Consider the following 15,407-nt stretch of genomic DNA (forward strand, 5'->3'; position numbering starts at 1 on the left):
ATCCATCGCCTCTTCAATGGCCTCTTTTACCTAAGGCAAAATGCCTTCGATTCCTTTCGGCTCGGGTATTTGGGCCGAAGTATCCTCCTCGACCTCATCGGGCGTAGATCGGTCAACATCGATTTCCACTGGTTCCGAAGCTTTCCGAGCCCCGCTGCTAGCTCGTATATGGGCTATCAGCCCTGAATCATCTTCCTTTTCTTCTTCCTGTTCACCCTCTTCGGGCTCATCTCATAGCCTGAGGACTGAGTCCATTGTCAAATGGATGACATTCCCCCTACGAGTCCGCCTCTTTTTGGGCTTTTGCTCGTCCAACTTCGTGGAGCTCGAAGCCTCTCTCCTTTTTCGCTCTTTCTTCTGTTTCGGAGCAGACGATTGGGGAAGGTTTTATTCATCACCTAATTGTCCTCATCAGCATGTCCTTCCCAAGGCTTGCAAAATAAGTGTAAATGAGATCAAAAAGAAATTCGGACAGTGGTCGGAGTTATCGGATTATACGAAAACTTACCATGGTTTCGGGCCTCCCATCGACCTCTCGACAATTCGCCATGCGCGCTCAGCGTGTGTCAATTTCGACACTAAGCTTCCGACCCAGTTCTCGAGATAGGGAACCGCACCCGGCGTCCAGGCAACGGCTGCATCATACGAAGTGTCAATAAGAAAAGATGAAAAAATGAGCAAAAACTAAAAAGGGAGTCAAACTTACGCTTCATATTCCATTTCTCCGAAAATGGCATACTTTCGGCCAGGATCAAATCCGAGGTCTTCACTCGGACAAATCGGCCCATCCAGCCCCGGTCCTTGTCCTCATCTATGCTCGAGAAAGCCGTCTTGGAAGCCCGACGTTGAAGCTTTATTAGCCCCCTCGATAAAGTCGGGGGCTATATAAGCGCATATGATGATTGAGGGTAAAGAGAAGCCCATCGACTTGGCTCGCAAAAAAAACGGAGCAGTATTGTCCTCTAGAATGAGGAGTGTATTTGGCCGAGGGTGACCTCGTACTCTTTGCAAAAGTCGACGATAACCGGATCCAGGGGGCCCAATGTGAAAGGGTAGGTGTAAACACTCAGAAACCCCTCCACATAGTGATTGACTCTTCAGGCGAGGGCACCACCACATGCTTGTCTACCCAGTTGCAATTCTTCTTAACTTGGTTTAAAAGGCCACCGGTGATTGTGCATATGTACCTCGACATTGGCTCGCATCAGCCCGGAACCGAGGAGGTCTTTTCAACTTTGAAGTCGGAGTCAAGGACGCATGGCGGAGAAAAGAATTCTTCAGGGAGTGGCTCTGCCACTGGTTGTTCGCCGGCCGACTTAGACGAGGAAGCTTTTCCCTTCTGTGGAACGTTTTTAGATGTTTTGGCCATTTTTGTTTTATGAACAAAGAAGAACGGGGATTAGGATGTTTGGTGTTTGAAAAGAGATTAGCAATCAAACTTGAAGATTTGCAGATGAAGAGCTTTGAAGATTGGAACAGAAGAGATTGAAAGTAAAGTTTGAAGGAGTGGAAAAGAGGCTTATTTATGGGCTTCACGATGACGGTTCAAAATTGCTGGTGGCCGACCATCAACTGGCAAGCATTAAAAGCCTAGAGAACTGTACCGACAGGACGTTTCGGTCACCTCTGTCGCTTACGTCCCAGTGATGATGTCATGGTAAATCGGGGTGAGGGTCGAGGACTTAATTCGTTTCTTGTCATTATACTCCAAAAAAAAACAGAAATAATTGAGCAAACAAGAGAAAGCAAAAGAGGAAGCGAAGTTGGGATTCGGAGAGAGGAAGAAATAAGAGGCTTAAAGTTGAGGGTCACAAAATAAGTCTGCAAAAAGGGTATGTCCAATTTTTTTATGGAAAAAGAAGACAAGGAACATAATGAAGCACCTCTGCTCAAATATAATTTGGTCCATATATGCATGATAAAATATAACCCTAATTACTTTCAAGATACATCAATATTGTGCCAAAACGTTTTGTGAATTTCAAAACTATGTCATTACTCTTATTTATTACTAGGGTGTTTGTCGATCGGTCCGTATAGTATGGTATTTAATCATTTCGGTTCGGTATTTTCAATATTCAGTTTCTTAAAATATTATATCAATACCATACTTAATTACATTCAGTAGGCTTTTCTCCTTCCGATTTTGGTTTATTTGGTTTGGTAATTTCGATTTATTCGGCTTGAATATTAATTAGTGAGTGAATTTTGGGTTGTTTTTGAATTTTTATGAGTGATCTGAGTGAAAATTTTTAAAAAATATTTTAGAGTTTTTAAAATTTTTAATATTTATCTTCAAGTGAAAATAAAAATTTATGGCCAAATATTAATTTCGAAAAATAAATAATAAAAAAGTAAAAAAAAATTTATGTCCAAACGGGCTCTAAAATTACATTGATATGATGAAAAAAGATTACACTGATATTTTAAAATATTCTTTAGTTGTAGTTGTATTATAATTAAATTTAATGGAATTCTAAAAGTTTTAAGACCTTATTGTTTCGGACCAAACAAAACCTCCAAAAACTTCTCTAGAACTCCAAACAAACCGAATCACACAAGTTATGGATCTGTCAATAACTTCCAAAAACCCTAGTTTTTGTATCAACAATGTGCAGCAGCAGCAGCAGAAAGAGAAGAAAGCAGTAGGCATGAACAAATTGAGAGAAGCCATATTGAAACTGTCAAACAGTGAACCAAATGGGCCATTATCACCCACCCAGAATTCCATTCTTCAACAACGCCTTTCCCATTTCCTTTCTTCTCTTCATACTACCCCTGATCATCCTCCTTATTCTTGGGTAAGTAATAATTTCATGATTTTTAGACAGTTGGTACAAAGTAGTTTTACTGCACCCGTTAATTAATCTTTTATAAAATTAATTGTGAACTTAATTATTTATAGAATTAGAGACAGAAAAAAGAAAAATGGTAATGTGTCAATGATTTTATATAAAAAAAGCACACCCAAGGGTGAGGCCTAGTGTTGGGATTGAGAATAGGTCCCAGGTTCAAATCCCAGCAGAGACAAAATACTTGGTGATTTCTTCTCATATGTTTAGTGATGGTGGATGGAGTTACTAGGTACCTGTTGTTGGTGGGAGGTAGCAAGTATCCGGTGGAATTAGTCGAGGTAGGCGCAAACTCGCCCTAGCAAAAAGAAAAAGAAGTGGTCGATTGGAGGAGGGATTATCTCTTAGATGACTTAATTTTTTTAAAGACCGAACAATTCTTGGTGCACGCTTTGCAACCCCTTTGCTAATGGGGTTTGGGGCCATGGGTTGAGCTAAAAGGAGGCAACGGATTTGATTGAATCCCCTTGTACTGTACAAATAGGGTAAATGTGAAAAATTATACTTGGTTATATATGAACAATTGAATCCCCTTGACATCAAAAGATTATAGTGTAGTGATAAACGGGGTTAAAAATTTGCTTGAGGTCACATGTTCAAATCCTAGGAGTGAATTTCTGCCTCCGCCACTGAATGGGGCCGCCCCTAGATCCTTCTCCCGTTAAATATCAGACTCTTGTCTGTGGTTAGAATCGAACTTGTGACCTGCGCCTAACCACACATTACAAGATCGCTCATACCACTAGACCAAAGCCCTAGGGCTAGATGACCCAAGTTATTAAGCTATTGAAACTGTAGTTACTTAAGGACGAGTAGTAAATTTGGAGTGCCCAAGTTCTGGGCTTTTAGCACCAGAGCAAGTTCTGATTTCTTTTGTACGACATTGTCTTGTTTTACTCAATGATGGGTAGGGGTTCCATTGTATGAGATGTATATATAGGTGGAGTTTTGTGTGTCTGTATTATTAAGTTTGGTGAATAGTTGGACGAGCTTTATCAATATGGGTCTGCTGGGAAAAATGAATTCTTGGCTTTTAGTTTTTATTTTGAATGCTAGGATAGATAGCCTGCCTATGTGTATGAGTCCAGATATCAGAGAACTTTTTCCATGATTGTGTGTTGGGGCTTATCTCAAGACTTATTGAGTAATAATAATTACTCTCTTGAATGAAAAGGAAATAGTTATTCTCATTTTTGTTAATGCGTGTTTGTCAGATTCTTGTCAATTCTGGTCACTTCATGTTATTCGGTTCATATGTATCTTGTGGAAAAGTTAGATTTCTTTTTTTATTATAATGTTAATATTTTCCTCAAGACACTAGCCAAAAAGATTTGCTTTGGAAAGTTCTTTTCTTAAGTAAGAGTTTGATTAATCAAAGTAGCAATCCAAGTTCAGATCTCGGAGAGTTGATAAGCAATTTCTCTTCTTCCCATTCATCTCTAACGAGTAACAGTGAATAGTTTTGAATCCTCAGTTTCCACATAGTTGAAGATTTTCCTTATTGGCCTAATCAAATGTTTTCTTCTTGTTATAGATGATTCAAAGGGCATTGCAGGAATTGGATGAAGAAGGAGGTTCGACTGAAGACTCAATATCTAAGTTTATCAAGAAAGAATATGACAATTTGCCAGTGGCTCATATGTTCCTGCTGAAACATCATCTACAGAAGCTGTCTGAAAATGGTGAAATTCTTATGATTGATGGAGGAGGGCGCTTTTTGCTTGCTGGTGGTGGTGACAATAGCTTGAATCCAAAAACAAAAACCAAGAGGAAGTACAAGAAGAGGAAGGGAAGGTGGGGTTGGGAGATTAAACCAAAGAAGCGGCGGTGCAAGGAAAAGAAGGAGAAAAAGCATGATGATGTAAAAGTTGTTAAAGAAGAGAAGAAGTTGGATGAGCAACAAAATGTAGTCAATCATGGGCAACAAAATGGAATACACTGGGAGTTGAATGGGCATCATAATGAACCGAACACAGATAAAGAAGAAGGGCAATTAAGTGCGAGGCAAAATGGTGTAGCTGGAAATAAAGCACTTCCCAAAGGAGGTCTAATGATCAGATTACATAAACAGAAAGGGAAGCAACAGTTTGAAGGACCACTGCAATCTTTCGTTTCTAGTGAGAGTGATGTAGGTAGTAAGGCAGGATTTGAGCATTTAGATGATTTGAAATTGCAGCAACAGAAGCTTAGTCTCAGCGGAGTTGAGGAAACAGCTGACATTTGCAGTTTATATCCACTGGAAACTGAACAACCTGAAGATAACCTGCCTCAAATATTAAGTCCTCAAGCACCTCCAGGTTTTGAGTTTATGGTGGTGGAGGATGCCACAGCAAATAACTCTGCATCAGTTGGTTTGGACTCCACGAAGGAAGATTATGTTGAACCTAGAATTGATGACTTGTCTGATGCATCAAAACAGTCTAAAGAGAGTCTAAAGCAGCAGAGGGAGTATGAATACACCAATGATGGATCTATGTCATCAGCAACTGTATTGTCCTTAAACCAGAATCAACAAACTGAAAGGCTAGAAGATGAGCTTGTTGCTGAGGATTTGTTGAAGGCTAAGAATCAGCAAAAGAAGCACGATGCTTTGCAGCAATTGAAGAATACCAACAAGGCGCAAAGGAAAGGAACAGTAACACAGAATGCACCACTAGTTTTGACTTTGCAATGTGAGCAGCGGGAGCAGCATATATCAGACAGAGGCACAAGGCAAGTACAGTTAGCACCGTCAGAACCCAAGCAGCAGCTGTCCGTTCCGAGAAGACTGACAAGAAGTCAGCTAAAAGAAGGGTCCAGAACTCAACTGTTTGCCGCGAAACAGCTAGAGCAAGAGAGGAGCTCATCAGAACCCAAGCAGCTGCCCATTCAGAGAAAAAGGACAAGAACTCAGCTAAAAGCGATCATAACTCAACCCGCATCATCGACAGATTTGTTTGCCTTGAAACATCTTGAGCAAGAGAATTCACCTGAACTTAAGCAGCAGGTAGATAAGCCTTGTGACCTCAGTAAGAAGACAGGAGCTCTGCTAAATGAAATGATAATTCCAGATACTCAGGGGAGTTTGGACAAAAGAGAGGCGCAGCCGACGATAGAACTGTCAAAGATGGAAGAATCTCACGAGATTGTACTTGCAACGATTGAACCATCATCTGAAAAGAAGCAGCAGCTGGAAGAAGGGACATCTACCCTGGAGAAGCTCAACGAGGATGATGATTCTACAGGATTTGAAGCAGTGTCGATTGAGATGTCATCTCAAACTGATCGTGAACAAAGACAACTGAAGCGCTGGAGCAGAGACCGATCTGAACCTAAATCAGTAAGTGCCTCTGAAGTGGAAACATTGCTATTCTGTGCCTCAGCAGATAAACATTTAGTACAATTTGAAGAACCTTTGGCATTGGCAACAAGTGAGGAGGCCTTGAATTTGACTGATCCTCAGCATGAGGTGCTCTTGGAGCAACCAAAACGTCAGCTTCGTCGGAGGCCTCCTAAGTACAAGGAGGATGAGGCCAAACTAGGTACTAGTACAGTTTCGGTGCTGGCAACAAATGAGGCGTTGCCTGATAAAAGAACAAATGAGGAGGTGTTATGTTCGAATGATTCTCAGCATGAGGTGCACTTCAAGCAACAAATACAAAAGCATCGTGGGAGGATCCCCAAGGGCAATGACGGTGGGGCCAAACCAGGTACTACAATTTTGAAGAAGTTGGGAGCATCTAAGAAGTCAAAGAAGAAACAAAATGGTCGAGGTCTAGGAAGGCCTAGGAAGACACAGTAAAGTGAGAATTGCAGTTTCTTGATTCTTAAGATGATTAATGGTATAAATTGAGATAGATCCTAGAAGTTCAAATGTTAGTGAATAACAGTAGTTGCTTGTAGTTCTCTTATAGTAATGGTATAAATTGAGATAAACCTGGCACTGTACAGTAGAGGTACAATATAGTAATTCAGGCTAATAGCTTGAGTGACATACTTAAAAGAAGCTATAACTTTATTAAATTAATCGCTTGTAGTTCTATTTTCTTTTTAAATTTTGCTCTATAAAGTAGAGGTTATAATAGAGTAATCCCGCAATGAAGAATTAATCTGAGGAAAGGAAGTTGGTGCATGGTTTTTAATCTCGATTTAGAAGCTTTTGTATTACATCTCTATGAAGTAGAGAGTAGAGACCTTGATAGAATTTGTAAAGTCTCTACAGGCTTAGCCTGTTGAGTGCTGTAACTATTTATAAAATGCTTTATTTTACCAAAAAGAAGTTACTGCATGTCTCTTTTGCTGCATCATGGAGTTAGTGTGGAAGATGAAGGCTTTGATTGTTTAAGGTTTATTGAAGTAGAATGGAGCCATGTTGTTCGGACTCTCCAAAAGTGTTGCCGCACCCGTGTCAGATCCTCCAAAAATGCACTAAATTTGGAGGATCCGACATGCACCCAATAACATTTTTGAAGAGTCTGAGTAACACAGGAATGGAGTTTCTGGCTCGGTTCGGTTATTTCACTTTGGTAGCATCTCTTTAGCTGTTGAACCACCTATGATTTTGTCTCCTTTGCTGCAGCTCTCTGTCCGGAAGTGAGAACCACTGCCTTGAATTTTTCTGGAATCTCTTCTGCTCTTGCTAATGTGTAGACTATTTAAAATGGTATTATAACTGATTCAATTACCTCTCCGCTTAGGGATTTAGGTAAAGTTGATTGATTGATTGATATATTTACTTGTGTAGTTTGATAGTTGAGTTTCATGCATATTCAAGATATTCAACTAATTATAGGCAAATCCCTTCGAGCTTTGTAAGTCTATATATAATTGAGCAAGTTTATATGTGTGATGACCCAAAAGGTCATCACTTGCCTTAAATTGAATTATGTGTTTCCGAGACCTTGAAAACCTCATTTATATCACCTTGATTTGCGTGCATAGTCCGGGCGCGTAGCCGGAAAGCTTAAATAAGATAATCTGTGAAAAATGGTAAAAATTTGGTTATAAAATGAGTTAATTTGACTTCGGTCAACGTTTTGGGTAAACGGATCCGGACCCGTGATTCGACGGTCCCGGAGGGTCCGTAGGAAAATATGGGACTTGGGCGTATGCCCGAAATCGAATTCCGAGGTCCCAAGCCCGAGAAATGAATTTTTAAAGAAAATCATTTTCTGGAATTATTTAAAATATTTTGAAATGAAATTTGCTTAGAACATGATGGTATCGGGCCCGTATTTTGGTTCCGGCGCCTGGTACAGGTCTTATATATGATTTAAGATAACTCTGTGAAGTTTGGTAAGAAACGGAGTCCGTTTGACGTGATTCGGACCTTAATTGCAAAATTGATGTTTAAAGAAGTTTTGAGAAAAAATTTCATTGATCTTGAGGTTTAATTTGATGTTCATGATGTTATTTTGATGATTTGATTACATGAACAAGTCCGTAGGATGTTTTTGAGGTGTTGTGTGCACTTAGTTTGAAGTTCCGAGGACTCGGGTGAGTTTCGGGTAGGTTCCGAGATGTTTTAGGCTTAAAATCAGAGCTGTTGCAGGCTCAGGGAAGTGGAAGGCCTCTGAACAGGCCAGTGCGGTCCGCGCGATATGGACTGCTGCCGCGGAGGAGCCTGTGCGGCCGCACTAGTTTTTGTGCGGTCCGCGGTGAAGAGCATTCCACTGGTCCGACTTCGGAAGCCTATATCTTTTGATCTACAAGGAATTTTGAGATGATTCAAAAACGAAAGTTGTAGCCCTTCGTGTCTAGTTTCCAGAAAGGTAAAGGCATCACAATTTGGACGTATGTAGAGAAAGTTATGGCCCAAATACTAAGACCTGTCACTGCAAAACCCAGGGAAGCCTGTGCGGCCGCAGTAGATTTTGTGTCCGCACAGGGCATCTGAGGACAGTTTATTTAGATAGGATTTTCAGTTATTTTTCATTTTTCAAAACCCCAAAAACATTAGAGGCGATTTTTAAAACAACCTTTCTTCTCCAAATCAATTGTAAGTCGTTTCTAACTAGTTTTCTTCAATCATTAACATCTTTTAACATGATTTCAACATAAAATCAAAAATTTTCATGGGGGAAATTGAGGGTTTTGGGTAGGACCTAGGTTTTCCAAAAATTGGGGGTGTGGACCTCGATTTGAGGTCCGATTTCAAAACAAATTATATATTTGGGTTCTGGGGGAATGGGTAATCGGGTTTTGGTTCGAACCTCGATTTTTGACCACGTAGGCCCGGGGACGATTTTGACTTTTTGGGTAAAACTTTGGAAAACTCATTTTTCATGCATTCAAATTGATTCATTTAGCGTTTATTAATATAATTAAGTAACTTGTGGTTAGATACGAGCGAATTGGCGGTGGAATCAAGGGGTAAAACTATAATTGAAACTTGAGTTGTGTTCGAGGCATCGAGGTAAGTGTTTGGTCTAACCTTTGCTTGAGGGATTAGGAGTTGAGTCCTATTTGCTATGTGATAATTATTGAGTACGACATATAGGCATGGTAACGAGTATCTATACGTTGGTGTCTAGCATGCCCGTGAGTCTTTATATTGTGATTATCATGACTTCGTGGTGTCTTTCATGCCTTGGTGATGGTTTCTATTTGTTGTATAAAGTTTGTGGAAAGAATTGTGACATATGAACATTGAGGAGCGTTGGCTCCAGTTGTATGACGAATTGTGATAGTATAAATGATAATTGAATCTCTAGAGCGGTGGCTCGAGTTGTGAAGTGAATTGTGAAGTAAAAGTGAGAAAGAGAAGAGATCATTATGTTGCCCCCTTGCTAGGATATTGTTGAGTTGTGGTTCCCTTGTATTGTGTTCTTAATTGATATTACGGATACTTAGGTTGATGATTCTTTGTGTTAGGTAAGGATTATGGTTATAGCTGAGGTAGTTAGATGTTGGAACAAGTTTGGGTATAGCTGAGTAGGAGTTGAGTTAGGATTGGTTATAGCTGATTCTCCTTTGTCGGGATGTTTGTCTTGATATTGTTGTTCCCTTATCGGGGAGTTATTATGTTGTTTTTGTTCCCTTGCCGGAATTCCTTGTGATTTCGTGTTGGCTTGTAAATGAGAGCGGGTGGTACGCCTACCACAAGATATAATGAAATGGGAGCGGGTGGTACGCCTACCACGAGATTTAATAAAATGGGAGCGGGTGGTACGCCTACCACAAGATATAATAAAATGGGAGCGGGTGGTACGCCTACCACGAGATATAATGAAATGGGAGCGGGTGGTACGCCTACCACAAGATATGAGAAATGGGATCGGATTGCACGCCTGCAACAAGATGTGAAAAGAAAGTGAAATCTGCCTTTGTTTTCCTTATTCTTGTTAAAGGGTGGTTTTTGATTCCTTAATAATTCTCTTGATATTCTGTTTTTACTTGTCATTTCCCGAAGCATGTTTCCCCCTCCCATCTTTATTTATTTATTTCTGCTTTACTTTCCGCTGTATATTATACAACTGCACAGGTTTATTTGATAGTCTGGTCCTAGCCTCATTACTACTTCGCCGAGGTTAGGCTAGACACTTACCAGCACATGGGGTCGATTGTGCTGATACTACACTCTGCACTCTTTTGTGCAGACCCAAGTGTTGTAGACTTTGGACCGCAGTGGGATTGCTGATTCTTGTTCATCAGGCGACCCGAGGTAGTCTTGTAGGCGTCCGTAGGCCTTGGCGTCTCCTCCCATCTACTATTCCTGTTTCTTTCATGTATTTCCAGAGACAGTGTTGTATTTATTTCTTTCAGACCTTCATTTGTAGTATTCTTAGACCGTCTGTGATACTGTGACACCAGTTCTGGGTAGTCGAGGTTCAAACAGTTGTATTAGATATTCATGTTTAGTTAGCTTATGGCTTCTTCTTCCGCTTTCCGCTGTTTAAATGTTATTATTATTAGAATTGCTAATGAATATAAAATGAGAAAAAAAAGGGTAAATTGTGAAATTGGCTTGCCTAGCTTGTACTAGTAGGCGCCATCACGATTCCCGAGGGTGGAAATCCGGGTCGTGACAAGTTGGTATCAGAGCTCTAGGTTACATAGGTGTCACAGTTCACAGACAAGCTTAGTAGAGTCTGAGTGATCAGTACGGAGACGTCTGTATTTAACCCCCAGAGGCTGCAGAGTTAGGAAAAGTTTCGCTTCTATTCTTCTCTGTCGTGCGATTTTGTTCTCGCAATGCTAAATTGAAACCTCTACTATTGTCCTTTCGCGAATGGCGAGGTCATGTACCGCTTCTTCAGTCGAGCAGCAGCACAGACCGGTGATAGATCAGTTACGTCTTCGGAGGCCTTGTGGAGGTTGGATAAGTTTCACCAAGCTCTTCACTACTACTTTCAGCGGTGCATCTTTTGAGGATCCCCAAGATTATCTAGATAGTTGTCATGAGGTTCTCAGGTTGCATGGGGATCGTGGAGACCAATGGGGTCGATTTTACTACTTTTCGCTTGTCTGGATCCGCCAAGACCTGTTGGAGATATTATTGGTTGGCTAGACCAGTGAGGTCACCAGCTTTGACTTGAGAACAGTTCACGCAGCTATTTCTGGAGAAGCTTCTCCCCATCACTCAGAGAAAGGTCTATCGGAGGCAGTTTGAGCATCTCCAACAGGGTTCTATGACTGTTGCTCAGTGCTAGATCAGATTCATCGACTTGGCTCGTCATGCTCTTATCATACTTCCCACTGTGAGAGAGGAAGGAGGTTCATTGAGGGACTCGTCCAGCCCGCTCAGTTACCTAGAGGTGGAGGTAGAGGTATTAGAGGTGGAGGTAGAGATGCAAGAGGTGGAGGTAAAGGTATTAGAGGTGGAGGTGCGGGTACTGTTCTGGTTTGTGGTAGAGGAGCTTGGGTTTTATTTTGCGCCGTGTCTGGTCATGCCTAGTGATTCTTTGAGTGCCCCTGTTTATGTGTCTACCCCGGTGGGTGATTCTATTGTGGTAGATCGAGTCCATCGTTCTTGTATTGTGGTGATTGGGGGTCTTGAGACTCGTGTAGATTTGTTGCTTCTGGAAATGGTTGATTTTGATGTTATATTGTGGATGGACTGGTTATCACCTTACCACGCTATCTTGGACTGTCATGCCAAGACTGTGACCTTAGCCTTGCCGGGTTTGCCTCGTTTAGAGTGGAGAGGGACTCCTGGTCATTCTACCTGTAGTGTCATTTCTTATGTGAAGGCTCGGCGTATGGTCGAGAAGGGGTGTTTGGCCTATTTGGCTTATGTTCGCGACTCTAGTGCTGAGGTCCCTTCTATTGATTCTGTGCCCGTTGTTCGGGAGTTTCGTGAGGTATTTCCTTCAGACCTGCCGGGTATGCCACTCGACAGGGATATTGATTTCTGCATTGATTTGGCTTCGGGCACTCAGCCCATTTCTATCCCGCCGTATCGCATGGCCCCGCCTGAGTTGAAAGAGTTAAAGGAGCAATTGCAAGACATACTCGAGAAGGGTTTCATTAGACCCAGTGTTTCGCCTTGGGGTGCGCCGGTGTTGTTTGTTAAGAAGAAGGATGGGTCAATGAGAATCTGTATTGATTACCGGCAATTGAACAAGGTCACAACCAAGAATAAGTATCCGCTGCCGAGGATTGATGATTTGTTCGATCAGCTTCAGGGTGCCAGGGTATTTTCAAAGATTGAATTGAGATCTGGCTACCATCAGTTGAGGATTAGGGCATCCGATGTCCCTAAGACAGCTTTCAGCACTCGGTACGGGCATTAGGAGTTCTTGGTTATGTCATTCGGGTTGACAAATGCCCCAGCAGCTTTTATGGATTTGATGAACCGAGTGTTCAGGCCTTATTTGGATTCGTTCGTGATAGTCTTCATTGATGATATATTGATATATTCCCGCAGCCAGGAGGAGCACGAGCAGCACCTTAGAGTGGTTCTTCAGACTCTGAGGGATAGTCAGTTATATGCTAAGTTCTCGAAGTGTGAGTTCTGGTTGAGTTCAGTTGCATTTCTGGGTCATGTAGTATCAGCAGAGGGTATTCAGGTTGATCCGAAGAAGATTGAGGCAGTCAAGAGTTGGCCTAGACCAGCATCAGCTACAGAGATTCGGAGTTTCTTGGGATTGGCAGGCTATTATCATCGGTTCATCGAGGGGTTTTCATCTATTGCAGCCCCAATGACCAGGTTGACCCAGAAGGGTTCCCAGTTTAGGTGGTCGGATGAGTGTGAGGCGAGCTTTCAGAAGCTCAAAACAGCTCTGACTACGGCACCAGTGTTGGTTTTTCCCACAGGTTCAGGGCCTTATACAGTTTATTGTGATGCATCTCGTATTGGGCTTGGAGCAGTGTTGATGCAGGATGGCAAGGTCATTGCCTATGATTCGCGACAATTGAAGATCCATGAGAAGAACTATCCGGTTCATGATTTGTAGTTAGCAGCCATTGTCCACACATTGATGATTTGGAGGCATTATCTGTATGCCGTGGCATGTGAGGTATTCACGGATCACAAGAGTCTTCAGTATTTGCTCAAGCAAAAGGAGTTGAATTTGAGGCAGAGGAGGTGGTTGGAGCTGTTGAAAGACTATGATATCACCATCTTATATCATCCGAGGAAGGCCAATGTGGTGGCCGATGCCCTGAGTAGGAAGTCAGCCAGCATGGGCAGTTTAGCTTATATTCTGGTCGGTGAGAGACCGCTTGCTTTGGATGTTCAGGCTTTGGCCAATTAGTTCGTGAGGTTGGATGTTTCTGAGCCCGGCCGTGTGTTAGGTTGCACGGTCGCTCGTTCTTCATTATTGGAGCGTATCCGAGATCGGTAGTTTGAGGATCCCCATTTGTGTGTCCTTAGAGACACGGTGCAGCACGGAGGTGCCAAGCAGGTTATCATAGGTGATGATGGAGTTTTGAGATTACAGGGCCGAGTCTATGTGCCCAATGTGGATGGTCTTCGATAGTTGATTTTAGAGGAGGCCCATAGCTCCCGGTACTCTATTCATCTGGGCGTTGCGAAGATGTATCAGGATTTGCGGCAGCATTATTGGTGGCGGAGAATGAAGAAGGATATCGTTGCATATGTGGCTCGGTGTTTAAATTGTCAGCAGGTCAAGTATGAGCATCAGAGGCCCGGTGGTTCATTTCAGAGGATTGAGCTTCCTGAGGGAAGTGGGAGCGGATCGCTATGGACTTCGTTACTGGACTCCCGCAGACTCGGAAGAAGTTCGACGCAGTATGGGTCATTGTTGATAGGCTGACCAAGTCAGCACATTTCATTCCTGTGGCAGTCTCCTACTCTTCTGAGAGGTTAGCTGAGATCTATATCCGGGAGATTATTCGTCTTCATGGTGTGCCTGTGTCTATCATTTCGGACCGAGGTACGTATTTAACCTCGCGTTTTTGGAGAGCAGTTCAGCGAGAGTTGGGCACACGGGTCGAGTTGAGCACAACATTTCATCCCCATACGGACGGGCAGTCCGAGCGGACTATTCAGATTTTGGAGGATATGCTCCGTGCTTGTGTTATTGACGTTGGAGGCTCGTGGGATCAGTTTTTTCCTTTAGCGGAGTTCGCCTACAACAACAGCTACCAGTCGAGTATCCAGATGGCTCCTTATGAGGCCTTATATGGTAGGCGGTGTCAGTCTCCGATTAGATGGTTTGAGCCGGGGGAGGCTCGGTTGTTGGGTACGGATCTGGTTCAGGATGCCTTGGACAAGGTCAGGATCATTCAGGATAGGCTTCGTTCAGCTCAGTCCAGGCAAAAGAGTTATGCCGACCGCAAGGTTCGAGATTTGGCTTTCATGGTCGGTGAGCGGGTATTGCTTCGAGTGTCGCCTATGAAGGGCGTGATGAGATTTGAGAAGAAGGGCAAGCTTAGCCCTAGGTTCATTGGTCCGTTCGAGGTTCTTGATCGAGTGGGAGAGGTGGCTTATAGACTTGCGTTGCCGCCGAGCTTATCAGTCGTGCATCCAGTGTTTCATGTGTCCATGCTTCGGAAGTATCACGACGATCCAACCCACGTATTAGATTTCAGCACTGTCCAGTTGGACAAGGACTTGTCTTATGAGGAGGAGCCGGTAGCTATTCCAGACCGGCAGGTTCGTCAGTTGAGATCTAAGAGTTTTCCTTCTGTTCGTGTTCAGTGGAGAGGTCAGCCTCCTGAGGCATCGACCTGGGAGTCCAAGTCCGATATGCGAAGCCGTTATCCTCATCTTTTCCCCGACTTAGGTACTTCCTTCTTCTGTCCGTTCGAGGACGAACGGTTGTTTTAGAGGTGGAGAATGTGATGACCCAAGAGGTCATCACTTGCCTTAAATTGAATTCTGTGTTTCGGAGGCCTTGAAAACCTCATTTATCATCACCTAGATTTGTGTGCGCAGTCCGGGCGCGAAGTTGCAAAGCTTAAATATGATAATCTGTGAAAAATGGTAAAAATTTGGTTATAAAATGAGTAAATTTGACTTCAGTCAACGTTTTGGGTAAACGGACCCGGACCCGTGATTCGACGGTCTCGGAGGGTCCGTAGAAAAATATGGGACTTGGGCGTCTGCCCGGAATCGAATTCCGAGGTCCCAAGCCCGAGAAATGAATTTTTAAAGAAAATTGTTTTCTG

At 42.7% G+C, this 15,407-nt stretch overlaps 1 protein-coding gene across 1 annotated transcript; it reads left to right on the forward strand.

Annotated features, from left to right (window-relative positions):
- Positions 1-2,493: 2,493 nt before the first annotated feature.
- LOC109206084 lies at positions 2,494-6,878 on the forward strand. Its single transcript, XM_019368851.1, has 2 exons — positions 2,494-2,801; positions 4,387-6,878. The coding sequence occupies exons 1-2, from the start codon at positions 2,565-2,567 to the stop codon at positions 6,631-6,633; spliced, it is 2,484 nt and encodes an 827-aa protein (XP_019224396.1). The 5' UTR covers positions 2,494-2,564; the 3' UTR covers positions 6,634-6,878.
- Positions 6,879-15,407: the final 8,529 nt, after the last annotated feature.

This window comes from Nicotiana attenuata, unplaced genomic scaffold (genome assembly GCF_001879085.1).
Source record: "Nicotiana attenuata strain UT unplaced genomic scaffold, NIATTr2, whole genome shotgun sequence".
Classification (NCBI taxonomy): Eukaryota; Viridiplantae; Streptophyta; class Magnoliopsida; order Solanales; family Solanaceae; genus Nicotiana; species Nicotiana attenuata.

Excerpts from the sequence above, each read along its gene's own strand:
- LOC109206084 (XM_019368851.1), top strand. The coding sequence starts at position 2,565 with ATGGATCTGTCAATAACTTCCAAAAACCCTAGTTTTTGTATCAACAAT. Across the intron at positions 2,802-4,386 it reads ATCATCCTCCTTATTCTTGG|ATGATTCAAAGGGCATTGCA; the intron begins GTAAGTAATAAT and ends TTCTTGTTATAG.